Raw genomic sequence first — 16,768 nt, 5'->3', positions numbered from 1 at the left:
GCATCCAGATCTTGTTTGGTTCCCTTCAACAAAATAGATTCTTCCTTCCCAAAATAGGTTCTGCTTGTTGATTTCAGATCAGTCAGGCAGCAACAAAATGAGGTGACTCTTTTGTGGGTTTTGTGCTGGTCTTGCATCTAACAAGCCTTCCTTTTTTTCTTTTCTACAGATCCCTGTTGGTACTGAAATTGAAGGGATGAATATCCTGGGACTGGTGCTGTTCGCTCTGGTTTTAGGAGTGGCGCTGAAAAAGCTTGGCCAGGAAGGGGAAGACCTGATTCGCTTCTTTAATTCATTCAATGAGGCAACTATGGTGTTGGTTTCCTGGATTATGTGGTAAGTGTGTGACTACAAATGCATCTGCAGTACAATATTATGCTCAGTTCAGGAATCTCACTGTTTATCCATGTCTCCAGCTTCATCCTACTAGATCGCTCATCACAGCGGTCCTTCGTGACAGAAAAAGTGAATGTCATGGTGTCACATGATAGGGTGTTTTCTTCTTGCATGTGCCCTGTAATTAGACAGTCACATGTAGCTTAAGATATCAGTCTGGTACACTTCAGAGGGTTACTTAAAAATCCTCGCCAGGACTGCTTTTTGATTAATTAGTGGGAAGAAGGATTTCTATTTCAAAGCAGTATAAGCCCATGGCTAGCTGCCATCCTGTGCCTGAAGGCACTGGCCTTGAATGAATAAAGGAGATGTGATCAAGTGAGGAGCACAGTCTTGTGAAGGCCAGAGATGTTTGTGCTTGGAGCGCACTTGCAAATGCAGCACATAACTAAAATCGTACATGTAGCTTCATGGCTTGATTTTTCTGTTGGTTACCTGCACTGACCTGAAAGATATCCAAGGAGATCAGAAGATAGCCCACTCACTGGTATTGGTTTGAGAGAAACCCTGTTGAGTGCATGAATACACAGCCTCATCTGTCCACCTGCATCAAAGGATGATGGAGAACCTATGTCCCTTTCTATAGAAGGGAAGAACAGTCTCCAGGGGTATGCTATCCATCCTACTGAAACAGTTGAGCTGGCTGTTGAGTGCTTTGTCACTGTTAACAGCAGTGCCCGAGTTGTACAGTAGATCTTTAAATTACTGTTCGTCTAAGATCTCTTTCACTTCCTTGGTTGAAGCGGCACCTAATGTTACTAGCAGAGTGATCAACAGTTTGTTTCTTGTTTGTGCTTGCTTCTCCAGAGCTGCTTCTCTTTTCCATTTCACGTCACTCACCTGAGAGTAGGTATTTCCTAAGATTGATTGTTTATTTTGTGTCCTGCCTATTAATGAGCAAATCCATTATTTCAGTTACTTCCCTGGAGTCCAGACATGTTTATGGGGTGACTGTTGCTCTCACCGATTTCACAAAGCTTTTGGCACCAAAAAAAGTCCGTGTGTTAGGAACTGGAGCACACTGAACTTTCTTACTAGGCAAGAAACCAGTGTTGGAGGAGGCAGGCTCCTCTAGAGAGTGGTTCAGGGCACCGAAGCTGGGGTAGGACCAGCCTCCTGACTGGGTTTTCTGTCTGGTAGGTTGAATCTGGGTCTCAGAGCAGTATCATGGCTGTTCTCGTGCAGCTGGATGGATCTATGCTGCTCCTGTGAAACCAGCAGTACCAATACCTCACACACAAAAATAAAAATATTCATAAGGGCAGCTAGCTAAAAATTATCAGTGGGACATTTCTCACTCCCTTTCCACAGCTGCTGGAAAAGCTATAAGCTTACCTTAGCAGAGGTATTTTTTCTCCCTTCATTCTGCATTTTTCATTCCTATTTTCCTCCCTCTACAAAGTAGAAAGCTCTTAACAAAACACCTGATTTTACACAGGCAGATCTCTGTGTTAGTCGCTGTCATAAGGGATTGAAAAATTCAAAGTCCCAAAAGCAGCTTAAGTCTTTTACTCTTGAGTGTAATTCCTCGGACACTGAATACTGATAAGAGGCAGTTCTTGTATTCAGCTGATTACAGTGCTAACACTGCAAGCTCATCAGTTGGTATATAATGCTTTACTTTGTGGATTATCGGGACCACAGCTGACTCTTAATACTGCAGTGCACCTTCGTTGTTCTCTTTCTTTCCTTAAGGCTGTTGTGTTGTCTGGTGTTTATTCAAAATCTGTCAAGCTGCATGTACTTCCCAAAGGATACTTTGGAATGGGTTAAATCATACTACTAAGAGAAAAGGCAGCTTGAGCTCCTATCTAGTCCCAGTCAACAGCTGCTCTCATGTTTAGAGCACTTTGGTCTCAACTTTCAGTTCCTTCCTCTCCAGCCTCTCTCTTCAAGGGGAGGGATCCAGTCTGAGCTCTAAATCCGGTGTTCATGTTTGCAGAGCTTGTGCAGGACCAGGGCTCAGCTAGATCTGGCTAATTGAGGTGCTCAGAAACATAGTTCAAAGGCAGTATGTTGTAGAATTTGCAGAGGCTAAGTGGGGAAGGTTCAACAGGCCTCCCTTGAGATTTGGCCAAGGGAGGACAGAGAGAGGATGCTCACATTGATCTGGGACGTGAGGAGTTGCTCTCTGCACAGAACAGAGTTGCTGCAGAACCACTGAGAGGCAGGCTAGGAAGGAGTGGGTGATCTGGGCAACCTTAAGGCTTGCCCACCTTTCCAGACCTTTGCATGCCTAACCAATCCTTCTGAAGTTTGTCCTCACTCCACAGATCAGCTTCTCTGAACATGGGCACGGAGGGGAGAGTGGGAGAAAAAAACGTTCTTTATTCCTAAGATGTACAGGCAGATCTTTTGTAGTTATGTGTGTGCCTGGGGCAGGGTTTTGGAGAGCTGGGTGATCTTTTAGTATTTCTTAATCTTAGAAGCAGAAGAGGATGGAGCATGGACAGCATCAGCAGAGGTACTCGGACACAGACATCCCAAGTAGAGCTTCGGAGGAACTGACCCAGGGCCTGAAGTGATTCCTGAAATTCATTTAGTTGTGCTGTAGGTGCAAGGGCAATTGTCTTTTCAGGGCTGTTCCCAGCTGCACTGCTGGGACTAGAGGTGTGGCTGTAGCCCGTAGGTGGCCTTTCCCCTGGAGCAGCTCCAAGTGTTCCTGACAAAGGAAACCACAAACAAATGCTGACGTCCTAAGACGTGGCATGTAGATAGGAGGTAGGGAACGTATGTGTACGTGGCTGTTGGCTTGAGGGAAGCCTGATCATTTAACTTAGTCTTTTGTAGGCAAATAGCAGAGTTAACTGCTATCTTTGGCACATGCATCAGCAGCCTTAGCTGAGCTCTCTGGTATAGGCATAACTTTTTCTTCCCTACACTCTGAATAAGTTGGCACTCAGTATGTCTACCATTTTAATGACCTAACTTCATACTTCTATTGGTAGTCAGCGCATGGGTAAGGTCCTACTCTTCCACCCCTTTCTCTCCTCCAGTGACAGATACTGCTCCTTCTTCTTTCCTACCACCTGCTGTCCCTTCATCAGTGACTTTAGCTTTAGGTCTTTGCCTGCCTTCCTCTCTGATCAACTAAAACTCCATGCCAGTGTTTTGTCCTGGTAGCTTCTGCCAGCATTTCTGCTTCCCATTTGGCTTCCCTTCAGCACTCCTAGCTGTGTCTTTGAGGGCCTAGGTTGAACAGAGCTTTTTCAGTTTGACTGCTTGCCTTCCACCAAACAAGAGTGTTAGAGAGGCCTTCCAAATTTGCCTAACCTGAGTGTGTGGTGAATAAAGCACCACCCTTCAGCAGAAGCAGCATATTCTTCAGAAGAATGTTATCTCTACGATGAAAAATGGTACGTTTTTCAAGGCTTTTTGTTTGTACTTAATGACAGGCAATATTTCTTTACACAGGTATGTACCTATTGGCATTATGTTCCTTGTTGGGAGCAAGATTGTGGAAATGGAAGACATTGTACTTCTGGTGACCAGTCTGGGAAAATACATCTTTGCCTCTATTCTGGGCCACTTTATCCATGGAGGAATCATTCTGCCACTTATTTATTTTGCATCCACACGTCAAAATCCGTATCGTTTTCTCTTAGGACTTATCACACCATTTGCCACTGCTTTTGCCACTTGCTCCAGGTGGGTTTCTGTGCTTCTTTTTTGGGATTATAGCCTGGTTATATTTGTCACTGTAAACTGGTTGTATCCCAACACCAAACCGTGTTGAGTTTAGGTGTGAATATTGTTCCTGAGATTGCTTCCGAGTGTACTGAGTCTCACTGCTCTCAGCAGCCTGCCACACAGCACATAATCATAATTAGCTGTTGAAAACAAGTCCTCAAAATATTGGGACTATAGTGTGATGCTGGGTTGGAAATTTTTTGGGGAAAAGGTGGAAGTATTTGCCTTAAAAAGATCCTGCTAGCTGTCCTTTCAGTTTTAAGTAAAGTAATGGTCAGCAGTGAGGGACTTTGTCCTGAGAAGTTTAGTTCTCCAAGTTCAGAAGGATCTGGAACAAGGAGCAAAGCAGACTTATTAGCTAGTGTAAAGGGACTTAACATGATTGATTTCAAAGATCTGGCCTGATCAGCTTTTATTTATCATAACCAAACTATCAGGCATGTAATTTACACTTTTGTCAAGGGGCAAACACCTGATCAAATATCATAACTACATAAAATCATTTCAAGTCATCTCTAAAAGCAGATGTATGTCTGTCACAGGAGCTGAAGTACTTGAAGTAGGAGAAGGTTTATAAATAAAAACATGTCATTTCTAATGCAAGAAATAAATGTAACAGTGATTTTTTTTTCCTATTATTGTGTTCATTTGAGAAGGTACTAGTACAACGTGAGCAGAGATTGCTGTTGCCTCTTTTGTGTTTATATTGGCATCTATTGGTGTATTTTTGTGGTTTGAGACTTGATTATTCCACAGCCCCTGCATACTGTGTTAAGTCATGAGTTCTTGCTTCTGGGAGATTAGAGTCCTTATCAGCTATTTCTGGATGGAAGCAGATTATTAAATACTGCTGCTCAAGACCAACAAGGAGGGTCCCTCATTGCTATTGTAACAGAGAGAGACTATCAAATGGCATTGTTGTCTTGACAGTCCTGTCTGCAGCATGTGAGGAACATGCAAGCCACGAGACGGTGACTTTCCATTCAGTGCACACTGATACGTTGTGTTTGATTTTTCCCTATTTTCTATTTCTAGCTCAGCCACTCTCCCGTCGATGATCAAGTGTATTGAGGAGAACAATGGAGTTGACAAGAGGATCAGCAGGTTTATCCTTCCTATTGGGGCAACTGTAAACATGGATGGAGCTGCTATTTTTCAGTGCATGGCAGCTGTGTTTATTGCTCAGCTGAACAATGTCGACCTCAACCCTGGGCAAATCTTCACAATTCTGTAAGTTGCTTGATATTGCAACCACATTCTTCTGGCCCCCAGACACATTCAAGCCTGTGGTCTCTCTGTTAATAGCTAGCAGTTTGCATTCCACATCTCTGACCTGAAGCTTGCAAACTGCTATGAAACATAATTATAGGATGATTAAAGGATGGAGTCTTTCAAGCTTTATAAGATTTGCCAGAATCTCGATTTAATAAAAGGTGGAACCTGGGAGGGGTAATTGAATTCTGAAACATACTTTGAGCTGTTCAAAGCTGTTTCTCACATGAAGTTCCTCTCCTTCCTTAAGGATCTCACTCCCCCACCTTCCACTTACCATTAAGCTGGGTAATTGAGGCATGCTGCTCTACCCAGAAAGCTACCCCTGATTCACCCTCTGGATGTCTTAGAAAATCCTCCTGCCAGCTCCTCAGTTCCTTATGTATGTGTGTAAAGACTCTGTTCCTGCTTACCTCTGCCTTTCCTAGGTCAAACCCATGGTCATTCCTCTCCTGACTGCTTTGTTCCATTACCCCCTCCACCACTTCAGTCCTTCCTCCTTCTCTAGGACTCTCTCCCCTCTATGCCTGGAATGTCCTCCCAGGTCTCATGTCCCATGAAGTGTCATTCTCTTCATTTCCCTCCTCAGAATCCCTTTAGTGGGGATCTTACAAGGAGTTGTAGCCCCTCACTGTGCTGAGAAGCCATAGCTTTATCCACCAGATGCCTCCTAGGGCCAGTTTCTAGTGTTTTATCTTCCCTGACCTGGTTTTATTTCCTTCCTTATTGCATTACATGGTATATTGCTTGTCTATTTGAGGCAGGGCTGGGGCATTATTTTCTTTGCAGATGGCCAAATTAGTGTTTCAGGTACTATTAGTGAATCAGGTGTTAACGCAGGCCTGAGGGTTATGCAGTGGTGGCGCAAGGAAAACTCAGTTGTAGGCATCTGCACGCAAAAAGGTGTGTGGTCCATGTCCATAGCACATGCATCGCAGGTTTCCAGCTCCTGATTTAGGGTCTGTGTTTGAATGCGAACAAGAAACAGAGAAGGGACAGGAGCCTGTATGGCAAGGTTTGCCTTATACACTTGGGGCCAGGAGATGTAATGCAGTCGGCATATTTGAACTGATACATGACTTCAAAATTGCTGTGTTAGTAAGGCAGCAGGATATAGTTGTGTTGGTTGGATTTTTTTCTGAAAAGTCAATCATGGTATTACACATAGAGCCATTGCCTTGGTAGCTGCTGTGGATGCCTGCTGAGCAACTGTGTACTGTACCCATTACTTTCATCAGCAGGAAGGAAGAGGTTTGCGTGGGAAGCAAATGATCCACATGTCCCATGCCGTAGGGTTTGTTTACAATTCCTAAAGCAGGGAAATGCGTGATGTAAGTGTAGAAAAGGAGGGCTGTGGAGCTCCTGCTAACCGGGTGTGCAAATTGATTTGCAGTGTGACAGCTACCGCATCCAGTGTGGGTGCAGCCGGGGTCCCGGCCGGAGGAGTCCTCACCATCGCTATCATCTTGGAGGCCATTGGACTTCCGACCAACGATCTCTCCTTGATATTAGCGGTGGACTGGATTGTGTAAGTACTTTAGGCCACACATATCTGCTGTTGCATGACATGTAGCATGTTCAGCTGGAAACATGCGGTAAGGTAGTCAAAGCAGCACAGTATAAAATAAAACCCTGCAAGATATGGCTGCCTACAGGACAGGTAACTCTTGACAGATAATGGAAAAGGTGGTCCCTTCTCAATTAAAGCAGTTAGTATGCTAAAATCCCTCTCCAGCTTTTTTACTCAGCCTTTATTGAAACGTGTTTCTTCCTGGTTTCAGATACCTTTAGAAGGATTGTTAAAAGTTTGTTCAAGAAGGTCTTGACGCTGCTGGAAATTAGTTGGACACTAGGAGGGAAGGGGGAAAAAGGAAATTGAGTCTGAATAGTGCTGGAAAGCTTTGTTGGTCACACGTGTAATGCAGTCTCCATCAGAAGCTGTTGTCAGCTATCGTTTGAACTATTTTTATAGTTCAAGGCTGGTCAAAGCACCAACACAAGCACCACAGAGAGGTGCCGTCCATTAGCAGGGTGGGGACACAGAAGGTTTGTGGCACTCATCTCAGCTGTGGACAGTCTCACGGCTGGAACATGCTGCTGGGAATCACAAGTTTAGTACACACTAATGCCACCTTTCCTTTCCACCTTATGGGAAAGAGCTAAAAGGTCAGACCTTTGCTCAGCTCCTCTTCTTTCCAAGAGCCATTCCCCTCCTTGAAATATGAGAGATTCTCTCCTTGCCTAGCTCTGTTTGGAAGAGCTTATCTCAACCACTTAGCGTGGTTATGTCCTTGTTAAGGACTAAATTTGACTTCTGTACTACCTAAATTAGATTAAAGAAAGCCTAGAAAATTTGTTTCACTCAGAGTGTTTGGGACCCAACCACAAGTGCATTTTACATGTAAATGCTACATGCAGATGATTTCTTATAGCTTGGATGAGCCCCATGGAAAAGGGTGCCTCTGCTTTTCATCAAACAAGCATCTGAGCACTCATGAATTACAGCATGCTTAGAGTTTAAATGCTAGTGAAGTAAGCGTGATCTGATAATTTGAAAGCATAATCTGCTTTCAAGCCATCTGGTTGAAGTCGGGTAGCAGGCTGAAATCACTGGTCAGTATGGGTCAAGCAATCTGAATCCCATTGGATATTTTTTCCAGTTGATGGGTTTCTGGGCAGTTCCTGGTTTAGACTGTACATAATCCCTCTGCATTGCTTTTTGGACATGCCATCCTCTGTGTATAGATGGTGTACTTCTACAGCAGATGTGGAAGTTGGGGTGCCCAAGAACAATCTTGGATTCCAGAGGCTGAGGAAGGCAGCAGTTGTATTACATCCTTCCCTTCCCACACCACACGTGTCTGTGGAGCATAATCATATTCCTACAGGCTTCATTAGGACCATCAGACTCTTTCTTGCTGTCATCTCTTGGGAATCAGCCACTTCCAAAGGACAGGAGAGATAGGCAAAGCAGTGGCTAGCCCTTTGTATCCCATCTTCCTAAGGGATTACAGTAGTAGCTGCGTGTTGCACAAGATGTACTTGAAAGTGCTTGGAGGCAAGAGTGAAAAGCTTGACCTTCCTTTCTCTCCAGGTTGCCCTCAGCCTGTGTCGTGCTGGCTGCCTTCATTTCAAAATATGTAGCATCCATCTGTGGTCAACACTGTTGTTCTAGTCAAGGAATTCAGCCTTGGGGTAACAAAAGGGGGAAGGAGGGAGGGAAGAGTCCCGTGTTTTGTTTTAATGCCAGACGTTTAATTGCCAGAGAGAACCACAGTTACAAGTTGAGCACATGTTGAAGTTAGGCTGCATGATGACTAACAAAAGTCTCAAAAGGCATGTGGAGAAATTTTTCTTCTTTATGACCCACAAACCTCCGTTAGACCCTGGTTACACAGTAGTTTTGTGTTGTAGGACCAACGATTAGGACAGGTGCTACTAGCAAGAAATGCAGAGAACACAGTCATCTGTCTGCTTTTGGAAGGACCCCTTAAGTAGGTGTAAAGAGAGCTGGGTGTCTGAGTCACCTTCTGGATAAACCCAAATTAAGTTCCTGCTCTGAACTCACATTTGAAAAAACATTGGCCTGGAGAAGGGGAAGAGGAAGGAGGTGGGCTGGGAGAAAAAGATGCCTGAGAAGAGTAGTACCATTGCTGCAACCCACAGAGAGACCAGAACCAGTTGATAGTAACGATTGGGCCGACCTTAAATCAGCTCCAGTGCACGTTTTTAGTTCTGAAATGGTGATTATATGTCTGTGGCAAATATCTGTGGTAACAACATCTCCCTTGTCTAGCTCCACTGATGTTAGTGGATCAGCAGGGGTGAATCAGTTCCCCTTATTGTGTTGTAACTCTCTTAAGCTAAAAGCCTGCTGTTTTGTTTTTTGTTTCTGATCTTAACCAGGGACCGAACCACCACAGTTGTGAATGTGGAAGGGGATGCCCTAGGAGCAGGCATCCTTAATTACCTGAATGAAAAAGAAAAGAAAGAAAAAGAGCAGGAGCTAAAGGAAGTCAACGTAGAAGCAGTTGCTAACAGCAAGTCTGAAGCTGAAACATCGCCTTTGGTAACCCACAAAAACCAAGTCTCCAACACAACCAGTACAGCAGACCCTGAATCCAAGGAGTCAGTATTGTGAACTAGAGGCCATTTGTCAACACGTGTCCTAGAGGTGGACACGGGACTTGCTAACGCACCTAGACGTTAGGGGCTGGATGGCTCTTGGAAGTTTTCAGTTCCAGTCTGTTCTGAAATATGCTGGCCTGGGGAAGGGGAGGGATGTGGGGTGGGCGGAGAAGGGGTGTTGAGAAAGAACATTTGCTTTACAATAGTATTTTGATAATTCCTATGTATACATGTATGTGTGTTGCACGTGCACACACATATACATGTATGTGCAAACAGTGCCATCGAGACTTCTGGTTTAACAAGACTTCTGTTAGTAAAGGCTCATACAAGTTGAAGATGGGGAAGTAGACGAACCCAGTATGTGCTTATTGTAGGGAAAAATTAGTAAGCTTATTGTGCTGCCGCTCAAATGGAGATGCAGTCGAGAAACTCCAGAGTGGGGGAAAACGTTGCTTAAATTTAGTTTCTGTCCTGAAAACACTAATCAGCCATTACAGACGTGACATGAACCAATGTTTTTCTCACACTCCCCTTCCTCTCCTGTTCTCCGATCCCTTAAAAACATTGACTATATCCTGAAAATAAGCTTTTTCTCTTTTTCATTTTTTATTTCATATCTGAATTAATAGCTTATAGGAGTCTGACCCTTGTCCCATTCCCCCACTGCATTGCAGCTCATAGCAGCTTTCCTGCCTTTTGGTGAGTAACTTTCAAACTTTGGGACCAAGCATAGGAAATCATCGTGCAGATCAAGGACTGCTTTTCTCCTTTCCTCTAACCAAGCTGTTATGGAAAAAATCCAGAGGAAACACAAATTTTGTTAAAGTAATCTCTCTGGGGCTGAAAAAAATGTAGAGTCTGTTCCAGCATAAATATGTGTTAAAGAGGCTTGCCTGTGACGTAAAGAAATCAGGAAGTCAGTTCCCATCATGAAAACACACATACACCTTTGCTAGCACACCATGTCCTGCTCATGCTTATTTAATGGGTCAGTCCAAACAAATTAAGTCGTATCCCTTTTCCAGCAAAATGGAACAGGGGAGGAAAAAATCTGAACACACATCATGTGGGAACTGACGACAGCCAAGTCTGAGCATTGGCTTGAAAGGGGAAGAGAAGAGGTGAGTTTATAACGCTATGTAGTTCAGTGATCTCTGCTTGTTGGGACAGCTGCATACCTGTTCCTGCTAGGAGTTTGGTCCTGCTGGAAATGTCCTTCTGGCAGCAGCTTACATTTAGTAATTCTGGGTGGTGCTGGGCCAGGGTGATGCTTAGTGGCAGATGGTAGCCTTTGCTTGAGGCTGAGCCAAACGGTTCTGCGCTCTGACTCCACCTTTTTTGCTTTACAACATGCTTCCTGAATTTGCACCCCAAACCTGAACAAAGTCCGGCAAACTCATTGCAAAGATCCTGTTGATTTATCTTGGCTTTATGGACTGCAGATAGTCACAAAATTATTGCTGTGCATGTGCCAAGATTTGCCTGGACTTGTGACACTTTCTCTTGGCTGCTTTAGCAAGGTGTTCCACACTGTTAATTCAGCAATATATATTTACACTTAGCTTTGATATAAAGTAATGCTCGGTCTCCCTTTTTCTTCTCTCTTGCTTCAGAGGAAGCTATCTTGGAAAGGTATCCCGTTGCTGATGTTTATGTTCACAACACTAGGAAGAGGCAGCTCCAATTTCATAGCAGCAGCAGCAGCCTTCGTTTGCAAAGCATCCGTCCTGGTAAAGGGACACAATGAATTTTGCAAAAAGACACTCAGAGTGAGATGTGGGTACCTCTGAGGGAAAACACAGTGAGTGCGTCATTACTGGCTGTTTAATTGTGTGCAGCAGGGCTATGCAAATAATCAAACTAGGAAAGGATTAGTCAGCCCACTGAGAAACTGCAGGTGGAGTTTCTTTTTAACCAGTTTATTTATAACCACGTCCACAAAATTTGGTCATTTCTTGGCTTATCTTCAAAATGGGAGGAGACAAACACAATTCTCTTAGGACATCCTTTGCCCGGTATTTATTATTTCATTTTTAGCAGATCAAGACCCACTGAAACTTTGCATTTCCTCCCATTAGAATCATCTCAACTCCTTTCAACTCAGGAAACCAAAAGCGTACTTTGTAGCTGCCAATGAAAGTCAACAAATAGAAAGTGTTTTGATAAATGTTGGAGGTTTGAAAAAATGGTTTTCAACAAAACCTTTTTTCTTTCTTTTTTTTTTTTTAAACAAATATTAAAAAAAAAATAAAATCTGAATGCACCAGAACCCTAAATACCTTGATTTTAAAGCAGTCTATGGATGTCTCAGGGAAGCTGAAAATCATGACTGTTCCCTGTGGGCTGGGTTCTGTAGTTGCATTTTATCCCCCATCAGACATTTAGCCCCTCTGATGCTCTCCTTCACCATGACACATGCAGCTGGGATCAGGACGTGAGAGCAGGCAGCACTCAGATGAAAATTCCCATGAAGCATTACAGCACCATTTCAGACTAGAACATTTCTCATTTTACTTTTTTTTTTCCACCCCAAATCTGTTGTTGCCCACAGGTAAAAGTACTCACCTGGGCAAGTCCAAAGGCTGGGCTTCCTCACAGGCAGCAACTTGCCATTGCTGTATTGATCTTTCTTCCCTCTGATGATGCAGCGTGATTGCGCATCATCCTTGTAGCAGTGTGCTGTACACTGTGACATGTTCTTTCTGACAGTAGATCCCAGGAGATGGTAAATTAAAGCAAATACCTCAAAGTCTTCTTAGTATTTTCCAGTAGGAATGCCTCTCCTAGTCCCCACTAGTGGATTGCCATGTTTTGCAAAACTTATTAGAGTGGTCAGTTTTAAGGAGGTCAAATAATTCTCATAGCAGGAATTTAACCAAGGAAATCTAACACTACTTCTCCTGGAAACAGGTGCCATAGGGTTTATATGAACCATGAGTATTTAGGTCTTAACCTGCTAGAAATCTGTATGTAATCTTACAGAATCCCTACTTTAGACTTACAAAGGTGCCAGTTCTTTTGTTGTTTGTGCACAGCAAGAGGGATCCCAGCGTTTTCCATGGAAGCAAGAATGCTGGGTAACTACTGCTCGTCACACCATCTTCTTGGCCTTTTCTGTATCATCTGTGTCAGAATTTCTTGTTTTTCCCATTTCTCGCAGTGTCCATGATGCATTTTTTGGGGCTCTCCACCCAGCTTCAGGGTTTTTTTCTTAAGGTACAGTATTACACTCTCTCAGATTGTAAAAGATGTGGCACGTTCCGACAACTGCCCTTGTAACAACACAAATCCTGATCAAAAGCTCAGTGAGCTAGAAGACTTGCTCTTTGCTTCAAGTGGCCAAGGTCTTCAGGTAAGGCCACTGGGAGAAAAAATCAAAGGGCTGTTGAAGGATGTGCCTTTTAGATGCTGTCCTTGACCTGCACTGCAATGGGTTACACAGGGAGCTTCCTATTTCAGGTCCCCGTGCAGCCTCACTGCAAGAGGCTGTGAGCTGAGAAGGTGCTCTGCAGCAGTGCAGGTGCAGCCAGTGGTACTTGCTCTGCTCTTGCCCAGGTACTCCACCAATCTGCTGCTGGTGTGGTACTTCAGTATCTCTTGACCGGACATATGTTTATGTTCTCCCAACGTGACTGTAAATTGGAAATCTTTAGTCAGTTGCTTTTCTTTCAAGAGGAAATAAGTTCTGTCTAGAAAATACTAACTCTCTTTTTGGTTTTAGTCTTTTTGTTTGAAGGTACAAATTCTCTCCTTAGGAAAGCAGGCTACAAACAGCTCATGTCCTACCCTCTAGTACAGCGATTGCTTTTTGGGAGAGAGATAATGGGAATGTGGAAGACAAGAGTCTGCAAGCTTTTGGTATATGCAACCCCATTTTGTCTCTGATGCCATTTACTTTTCCACTTTTATCTTCTCTTTTTTTAGTGAAGTTTCTTTGACTGTTTTGGACTATCTTTTACTACTTCTTCTTCAGAACTGGCTTTCTACTCCATGCTTTATTCATCACTGTCTGATCTCATCCCATTTCCTGGAATGCCCTATGCTGGTTTTGTGTATCAGTGGCTTGGGTATAAATGGGAGAGTGGACAAAGTTTCAAGGACTCCAGCTGGTCCTTGGGAAAGTAGTTTGCATTCTCCCTTGCTCCTGTCCTTGACTCACCAGAGGTTTGTGAGACTTGGTATTTTAAAGAGTTGCTCAGAGTGCGGAGCAGCACCTGTCTTTCATCCTGAGAAAGGTGCTTGTCTGTGCTGTGAGATGTGGCTATGGATGCCTGTAAAGCTGTAGTGAGCAATGCAGGGTGCCAGCACTTGGCTGCTGTTAGGATGTTTTCAGCAAAGACCCATTATTCCCAGGAACTAAGCTTTAGCCGAGTTTCGGCTGGTGTGGTGGTAATTGCACTACAAGATTCAGTAATTGCAAAGGACTTTAAACCCTTCTGGGGATGTCTCTTGCAATCAGGATGGCTTTTGTGTTGAGAACAGACTACGGCCAAACCCAGGGCTTCCCCTTCAGGGATGTGACAAACAAGACTGTGTCCTTCGGACAGAACAGAAATGTGAAGCACCAAATCAGTTGGTGAAACAACCTCTACTTTGTCTTTTCTGGGCAGCCCTGCTACTGCTTGAAGAGACAATGCCCTGAGCTGGAGGTAGTGAGAGGCTGGGGGGACAGTATGACGGGCAAGAAGGTTTCATATGTGCTTGCTCTGTTCCTGTGCTTTTCCCTGGGCATTTGCTGTGGCCAGTGCCAGAGATGGGCATGACCCATTGTCACCATTCTTAGACTCATTCTCCTGCGGTTCCTCCATATTTTACAGCAGGAATAATGAAAGCTGAGGCATTTAGGCAGTTTCTCTTTCAGTCAAGTCAAAGGCCCTGGTATCTTTGGGACTGACCACCCTGCCATATGTTGGAGGTTATGTGCTCGAGAGCTTGCAAAAGGTACAAAACCACCACCTCTTTCTGCAAAGATTTGCAGTGTTGGTCAAACAATCCAGGCTGAATCTCCAGTCTGGTCCTCTGCTAGCACAGCACATTTCTGCAGCCACTGGAAAACATCCTGCTGTTGGAAATAATCACTTTTAATCCTGACCCTCCCACAGGCAGTGAGCAGTGGGCCTCAGGTAGGAAGTCAAAGGACGAAAAGACTAACTCTTACCAAATGAAAAATATCACATCTTTGTTGTCTCTAACCAGGCTGTGGCAGTTCATAATCACTCGCAGACCTGCCTGTAATGACTGATCCTGTGACTGATGAACAGCACGGAATTAGATCACATAAGTCCTCTGCTTGTGCTTCCTTTTCTGTAAGATAAGTTTGCAGATACTTACCTGTCTCTCACAGGCAATAGTGTGGAGGATAATGAGTCGTGATGTTTGGAAAGCACACTTTGGAAAGACACAGAGCACTGAATCTTAAATAATAGTGAAGTTTTCAAAAATCTGAAAGGAATCAAATAATTAAAGTATGCATCATGAAGTCAGTTGCACTGTGTGATGGAAAGGAGATCCTGTGGATGCATTTTTGGGCTAACTTGGGGAAGCGGGGGAGCTAGTGTCAGTGCGAGTTGCATTTCAAGCAGCGGATGTGATTTGGGGGTACAGTGCCCTGTTATATCTGCCTCCTTCCATCTCCACCCGGCATGCCATGAAAGCTTATGTTCAGGTAAATTAACAGACCTCACCATGGACTCAACATCTAAATTAGGAGTCTTGACAGCTTAGTTTCTGTCTAGTTTCAATGGCAGAAAGCGGTTTTCAACTAGAACAAGTTGTCTTGTTGGCAGTATGGGTGAAAAAGGTGGAGGAAAAAAAAGGAAGAACTGGAGGGTTGCAGGGGGAGCACCACGGAAGACAGGAGAAGCGAGTGGATAAAGAAGCTAATACCTGAAGGAAGCATCTTTTCCTTGGCATTTTGATACAGATAGCATCAAAAAGACTGCAGGCATTTGTCCGGCATGTGGCAGAGATGATGCGAATCCCTGCCAGCTGACTGGCCGGGATTTGCAGGGAGAGGCCGGTGCCAAGCGCTGATGTTTCTGAAGCGCGTTGTCACTGAGCAACAACGAAGCATGCAGCTTGCCAGTGTGGAGCTCTGATAAGCTGCTCCTGGCTGCTAGCCATGACCACAGAGAAACAACGGTACAATTCGGGATCAGGGCTTGACCCACATTCCTCTTTGCAGGATAGCTAGGACAAATGCTCCTCAGATAAATGCATGGTGGCCATTATTCTCTGAGGACAAAGACCACCTTGTTATCTGTGCGAGCATATTGATGAAAGCCATGTTCACTTGCTGCTTCAGTTTCAGGGAGGAGGGAAAAGGTTATGGCAAATGATCTGAAACTTTTTCCAGACATTGGACAACATGTTGAGACAGTTGCCACTGAATATTTTAAGGCTGACAAGAAGTGATCAAGAGCCTTATTTGGCTCCCGTAGCTCTCTGTCTTCACATCTGAGCACCAGCTTGGGAAGTTAATGTTAACACTGTATTCATTCTCCGCATGGGGTCTTTACAGACATTTCTGACCAGCAGGCACCATTTCACAGCTGCAGAAGTGAATGCACACAGAAAAAGGTGAAAGAACGCTTTCTCGAGTCATGTGAAGAGTCGCCAAGCAGACTAGGAGCAGATCTCACATCCTGAAGCCAAGTTCGTTGTTAGCTAACAACTATCACCTCCCTAAAATAATGTCTGGGGGTTTACAAATATATTTGAGTACTGATCCCATAGTAGTAACAGCATGTTAGTGCAGGATGAGCAGTTCTCTTTTGGGGGGGAAGGAAGGGGAGGAGCATAGACACAGGAGAGTTATCTTCCCTCTAGGATGGATTTTTTTAATAGAAAAGGGAGAAGAAAATCTCTTTTCATTCAAGAGTTCACGGTATGGTTACTTATCAAATTCTGTTTCAGCATCAGCAGATATATCATCTTCAACAGCTATGAAATCTCATTTGGATTTAACCACTGGTCTCGGTGCCAGCAAGAGGTGAGGACTGTGGACATTTCAGCAGGCTGACTGCTCTTACTTGAAGTCCCGCTCAAATAACACGTGTACTTGTCTTTTCCCAAGGCCACAGATGCTGTTTGCAAGGCAAGCAGGCCTACTGACAGGAACCAGCATGAGGCAATGAATTTTGAGCCAACCCTGTTGTAATGCAGAGTTAACAGTGTGGTTTTAAGCCACAGAGACCAAGAAATTTGGTGTTAGATGTTCCTTAGGATAGCTTTGGCTTGCTCTTTCTGATAACAGCACTGAGAAAGTAATACCCTTCTT

At 44.1% G+C, this 16,768-nt stretch overlaps 1 protein-coding gene across 1 annotated transcript in view; it reads left to right on the top strand.

Moving 5' to 3' along the window:
• The window catches only part of SLC1A4 (solute carrier family 1 member 4), a 30,541-nt gene extending 21,042 nt beyond the window's left edge, over window positions 1–9,499 (top strand). Inside the window, exons 4-8 of the mRNA XM_086460863.1 lie at window positions 170–336; window positions 3,811–4,044; window positions 5,122–5,316; window positions 6,752–6,886; window positions 9,265–9,499. Coding sequence (XP_086316989.1) covers window positions 170–336; window positions 3,811–4,044; window positions 5,122–5,316; window positions 6,752–6,886; window positions 9,265–9,499 — 966 coding nt within the window. The remainder of the gene's footprint in view (window positions 1–169; window positions 337–3,810; window positions 4,045–5,121; window positions 5,317–6,751; window positions 6,887–9,264) is intronic.
• The last annotated feature ends 7,269 nt before the right edge of the window (window positions 9,500–16,768 follow it).

Source organism: Leptosomus discolor, chromosome 2, assembly GCF_034619465.1.
Source record: "Leptosomus discolor isolate bLepDis1 chromosome 2, bLepDis1.hap2, whole genome shotgun sequence".
Classification (NCBI taxonomy): Eukaryota; Metazoa; Chordata; class Aves; order Leptosomiformes; family Leptosomidae; genus Leptosomus; species Leptosomus discolor.
This window is presented reverse-complemented; position numbering and strand designations above follow the sequence as displayed.